Source organism: Chenopodium quinoa, unplaced genomic scaffold, assembly GCF_001683475.1.
Source record: "Chenopodium quinoa cultivar QQ74 unplaced genomic scaffold, ASM168347v1, whole genome shotgun sequence".
Classification (NCBI taxonomy): Eukaryota; Viridiplantae; Streptophyta; class Magnoliopsida; order Caryophyllales; family Amaranthaceae; genus Chenopodium; species Chenopodium quinoa.
In genome coordinates, this window is record NW_018744072.1 from 2835694 (window position 1) to 2841693 (window position 6000).

Sequence of the window (6000 nt, forward strand, 5' to 3'; positions counted from 1 at the left end):
ATGAAACCCTTCTAAATGTCAGTGGTACCCTGTAAAACCCTTAATGGTGATAACTAACTATGCTCATAATTTGCTCAATGGTACCCTTGTTAGTCAAAGTTCTATTTTTATTTAGTTTGCTGGTATCTACAAAGGAGTAAGACCTTTACACTTTCAAATGTATAGTTGGTTTATATAGTTTTACCATTTTACTAGTAGTGGTATCGAAGAATGTACCATTGTATCCATTTAAATGCTGAACTTAATGTCCAATATAACTATTTAATGATTCAGTCTTATAATTATTTGTAATAGTGGATTGATTAGTAGTGTCAGAGCCAACATTTCATAATTTTTTTCATTAAAGATATTAATTAAAAATTACAAAGTACCAACTCTAAAAGGCTCTACTTAAAGTAATACCAGTTAAGATAAGCAGAGCATCCTACATCATTGTCAGTCATTAATGCAAAACAATGCATTAACTCTTTTGTGGTGCTGACGGAGTTAGAATTGTAAGTGGCCAAGGTCGTGGAAGTATGGGGACGGGACCTCCTTGCCTTGATATAGCTGATACAGGTGACACAGGGCTTCTCCACCCACCTACGGGCATCGGATATGGACCCTTAACCAATGGAAGTTGCGGATAAGGAATATAGTATCCTTGGGATGATATCTGGGAACCATGAAATTGCTAAACACCACCACCAACGGAAGTAAAGTACCTAATGGACCCATCCATATCCACCATTTGTATACCTCTAGCGGAATAAGGGCTATAATAATATTGAGGGTTGTACTGAACCATATTGGAGGGAGCTGCCTGCATAAATACAGTCTCAATGTGAACTAGTATGAAATGGAAGTATTTTGTAGGTTTGAATAAATACATAGCCAAAACAGATTACTTGCATGGATGATGAACTAGGAGTAGTCAAGGCTGCCTGTGAGTCTTTGTTCTTTTTTCCTTGTGTGGTCTTTGCCATTTTAGCTGTCTTTCTAGGTTTCTCAAGGCATGACTTATACCTTGAATCGGTGGTGCGATAAGCAGGCCTCTTTGGAAGGGGATGGTCTTTAGGTATTACCGGATCTTCCCGTTCTTGGGGGTCACAACTACCTTGTCTTTGGGTAGAAGGTGTACTATCATTTCCCTTCTCCATGCAAACAGATGAAGGTGTTCCAACTAACCCCTTCTTACTTACCACTGCAATATTTTCATCTACTTGTAGTCCCAGAAGCTGTAATGCTTGCATGACCACTGCAGTTGCTTCAAGGTAAGTCGATGCCTTGGAACATACCGAACCAAACCTAACCATCATTTTGTCAAACCTACAAACCTCTTCTGTTTTACTAGGGTCATGGTAACAAACATTTACCTGTGTGTGCTTTCTTATGACATCTTTCCTCCAGCTACGTAAAATGTATTTATCAGGTATTTCATAACAGTTGCTCATCTTGTACATCTTTATCATGTAGCGACAAATAATGCCATAACAATCGAACAACCGACAATCACACGAAACTTCCTTATTGGAACTGTCATAGACAAGCTTGTACTCCCTCTTTCTCTTTGAAGCCTTCCTAGAGTTTTTTGGATTATACCACACTCGATCCTCTACAACATCTTTAGTCAAAGTATCAGAAAGTTGGTTCCTACTAATCTCGCTCACATACATTATGCGACTGCACTATCTTTGAACCTCCTTGAATTTGGCATTGGTGTATATTTTCTGGAAAACCAATTTAGCTAGAAAATATTGTATGCTTGTCGAACATACCTCTCATTATTGTCATCAGCCCTTTTCTCACTTGTTTATCTAACCTATAAGGCATCGACATACTGCTCTACAAACTCAGATAACATTGTGCGCTTGAGGTATCCATAAAAAAACCTGTGAATACTCTCGACACGCTGCGTTGTTTTTTATGCCAGCCCAAAACAAGTGTTTCACAAAGGCAGGCACCCACATATCGCGCTCCTCATACAACCCTGCCCAGATATTGCCCATATTCATCAGCATATAACTATGCCTAGTTGACAAAGTCATAACCAGAACCAAGGTAAATCAGTCCCACAGTGAGAAGACAATATAGCAATCCCAGGCACACAATAGGCACACACAAACTAGAACCACAGTCAGAACGCAATACCAACACAGTTGCCAGGCCAAATATCCACATACCAGGCCAGACCACATACTAGGAAAGGTATTCAACACCCTAGTGGGTGCAAAGGTACAAAAAACATGCAGGAAAACAACAAGAAAACACGCCAATCATCATCAAGCATCCCCAAACAGTAGGAACACAATAACAACACAGTTGCATAACCCACATACCAGGCAGGTAAGATACCAAAGCAGACTCAATTTCAGAAAGAATTATGGCCCAAAGAATTCTGGCCCAAAGCAGACTCAATTTCACCAGACTAGACTAATAAACAACAATAACCATCCATCACCTCCAAATACAGCAAAAACAATTTTACCACTGAAAACAAGAGTAAATAAAAAAACACACAAACCTGTTAGTCATTCATCATCTTCTAATTTGTGTTTCTAGATCACCGCTTGCCAATTACTCTCAAACTCTTCACAATCTAGACTGACATAAATGGCATTCTCAAGATCATCATGAATATCTAGATAATCAGGGAGCTTCCCTAACTTCTTGGCAAATTTCTGGGTAATGTGCCAAATGCACCATCGATGAGTGCTTCCTTTCATGGTCAGCTTTAACGCTTTCCTCATGGCCGGGTCTTGATCTGTTAGAATCCCAATGGGTTTTTTTCCCATACACCGCAAACAGTTAGAGAAAACCCATTCAAAGGTTTTTGAGGTCTCACGGGAAACCAATGCACAGCCAAACAAAATTGTTTGCCCGTGATGATTCACACCAACAAAGTTACAAAAGGGATTCGTTAGTAAGGTAGGTAGAGTCAAAACAAACAACATCACCAAACTCCTCAAACGCCACCCGACTCCTTGCATCAACCCATAATACGTCTTGTAAGCGACCCATCTCATCCACACGATTGGTGTGGAAAAAATTGGCATTGTCATCTACCATCCACTTAAAGTAATCAAACATAGCCTTAGTATCACCTTCCTGAAATTTCACTTTTCTTTGCTTCGCCACTTCTTCCTGCAAATCTTTTTGAGTGAATTGCATCTCTCGTCCATTTCTTTTCCAGGCCATACAGTTATAAATCTGAGAAACATGAACTCTGGTTTTTCGATCATTGAACAACTGTTGCACAAGGTGAGGGTTGTCCGTAAGGAACTTTTTCCTAAACTTAGTAATGTTTTTTTACTTGCTAGGCGTAGGTTTGTGACCATCATGTATGTTCAAGCTTCACTCTCTTAATTAACCATTCACCAGCTCGATTCAGCGTAACATTCAAATTCACACCACAATCGACTTTTTTGCTCTTTCGTTTAACCAATACTTCATCACATATATGTGAATCAAAAACAAAAGTCGAACCTATTTTCTTCCTCTTCCTACCTGGCAAACCATAACATTCACATGTTCAAGAGATATTCCTCTTATCCTTTGCATTAGATCCTTTCCCGAATGTTGCTCCACATGAGCGCACTACACCAAAACCCTCTTGGTTCCCATAATTCCTAAAATACTAGTCAATTTTTTGCCAACTATCAAACACCATTCCCACAGCCAGGGGGGGGGGATGAAACCTCCATATTCGCAAACTCTTCAATCCACACTAATAGCCACATTATTCTTTCCTTTTGTGGGAGTTTTATAGGACTCCTCCCTAACATTCACCTTGATTCAATACAACAATTAAGTAAAGTGTATACAACAACTATTGGCATGATTATTATATCAATAATACCAACCATGTTTAAAAATAGCATACAGATCCCAACAACAACCAAATAGTTTAATCGATCAAAAATTAATGGCATGCATTATTATATCAATAATACCTAAAATTCCCACATATAAGACCCACCACCATGTTTAAAAAATAACATACACATCCCAACCACACATAATCCCCACCACAATGTTATACTATAACAGAATTGCATGCTACAACACTAATTTCAAGATTAAATCAAACCATTTGCATAAAAATGAAACCCCTAATTTCAAGAATTCGAAATTGAAACACTACAAACACCTCAAACCAAATATACCAAAAACCCAAATACAAGTAATAAATAGCGAAATAGAAATACCTGATAATAGAAATACCTAATAAGACTTCCTTTAGCAATGCTTCAAGTGCTGCTGCACAAGCATCATCTTCTCCATCCACGACTTCCTCAACTGAACCTCTGACATCCAAACCAACAGCCTCATTCTCCGGTCCGACCTCATTCTCGGGTCCAACCTCATTCCCAGGTTCGACCTCATCCTCGGGTCCGACCGCAACCCAATTTTGAACTACTAAACCAGATTCATCCTCTATACAATTTTGTAAGAATGGATCATCCATCACTAACATTTTCCTTGCCATTTCGAACCATAAAGAATTTTGCTATGAAATTTTAGAAATTGAGGGAAAAATTAGAGAAAATTTGAAGAACAAAGAAAAAACAACTCAAGAGGGGAACTCAGTAAGTGTTTTTTGCTAAATATGTGCTCTACGTACACAAGTATTCTATGCTTTAAGTTTATACATGCAATTCTCTTTTTTTTCCCCACTTTCTTTAAACCCGTTTTGCTTTTTTGGGTCTCAGTCGTTACTTAACCACCCGTTTTAAATGTTATGCATTACTACATGCATAACATTCCTCCATTTCTACTTCCCCTTCTTCTACTTTTAGAGGGTTTTTTCCTATATACTCAAGCCAAGTTGACCCATGATAGGTTTTGATCCTATAGAGAGACTTTTTGGCTTTTCCTTACATATATATGCTTAGCCTTTATATGCACCCGATGTGTGCATTAACAATAAGAGAGAGATCATAAATATGGTTGGATCGAAAGAGTAATGTGATAAAGAGGTTTGCAAAAACTAAAATAAAGAAAAAATGAGTAGGTATTTTTAAAACATCTCAAAACAAGAAGTGAGTCGAACGTTTAGGAATTACTAAGGCGGCTAACGCGCGCATCATGTGTGCCATAGCTAGCCATGTCCAAAGAGCTCTTTCGGTTTGACTTTATGTCACAAATTTAGTTGTTGGCAGCAATAATAAGGGAAAAACATGTTAAAAAAATTAGGGGTATACCGCACTATTCTTATGATTTTTTTTTTTAAAAAAAGAGGCAACCAACATTAATGAGGGCAAATAAGTAAAAAAAATATTCTAGAGGGTATAATTGTCCAAACACTATTCATGTAGATCTGCAACACGTAGCTTTGTTGGAACATGATGGTCACGTAGACCACCATTAGTAACCATTTCGAACAAAATGATAAAAATATCAATATTATAAGTGGCAATGGATCGGAGGTTTGTTGGGTGATGCTTCATCCGCCAACGATCCATCCATCACCAAGTTTATCTTCATTCACATCCGATCCCCCCATTATCTAAGGAAATAGCCAACATCATCAAGAAGTTGCTCTGGTTAAATTTTCACTTATCTAGTGGAGGACTTAGACACAGTACAACAGGTTTTTTTTTAGTGCTTAGAATTTAAATTTTTCTCGAAAAGCACAACAAAACATGTTGTAAAGTGTCAACCATCTAAGTGACTAGCCTAATTAGCATCTAAGTAAGAAGTCGCACAATAATAAGAGAACCAATGGAATGAAAAAACAATCCACACTTAAAAAATTCCTTTAGATATATATACTTGAAAATTCTCTTTATAATATCAAGTTGAGTATAATGAGTAATATGAGGGCACGCATAAATTGAGACACTGTTATGCCTAAATTATCAATACAGGTTCAAATGTCTGTAGGTTGCTAGATTGCAGGTTACGGGTTGCTACGAAGTCAACGACCTGGTTTTCAAAAGTCAAGGGAAATTAAATGAAGATCTTTCTAAGGAATATTCTAAGATAATCCAAGTTTGAATAAGTCAAGATACGTGCCAT

The 6000-nt window shown here is 37.8% G+C and overlaps 1 protein-coding gene across 1 annotated transcript; it reads right to left on the reverse strand.

Annotated features, from left to right (window-relative positions):
- Positions 1-2883: 2883 nt before the first annotated feature.
- LOC110691189 (protein FAR1-RELATED SEQUENCE 3-like) lies at positions 2884-4468 on the reverse strand. Its single transcript, XM_021868106.1, has 3 exons — positions 4204-4468; positions 3338-3486; positions 2884-3228 (listed from the first exon to the last, which is right to left on the reverse strand). The coding sequence occupies exons 1-3, from the start codon at positions 4466-4468 to the stop codon at positions 2884-2886; spliced, it is 759 nt and encodes a 252-aa protein (XP_021723798.1).
- Between the last annotated feature and the right edge of the window lie 1532 nt (positions 4469-6000).

Bases quoted from the DNA above. Each gene is read 5' to 3' on its own strand.
- LOC110691189 (XM_021868106.1), bottom strand. From the start codon at position 4,468: ATGGCAAGGAAAATGTTAGTGATGGATGATCCATTCTTACAAAATTGT. The intron at 3,487-4,203 runs GTATTTCTATTA...ATGGTTTGCCAG, and splicing joins GCTAAAGGAAGTCTTATTAG to GTAGGAAGAGGAAGAAAATA. The intron at 3,229-3,337 runs GTGAAGCTTGAA...CTTGTGCAACAG, and splicing joins GTGAATGGTTAATTAAGAGA to TTGTTCAATGATCGAAAAAC.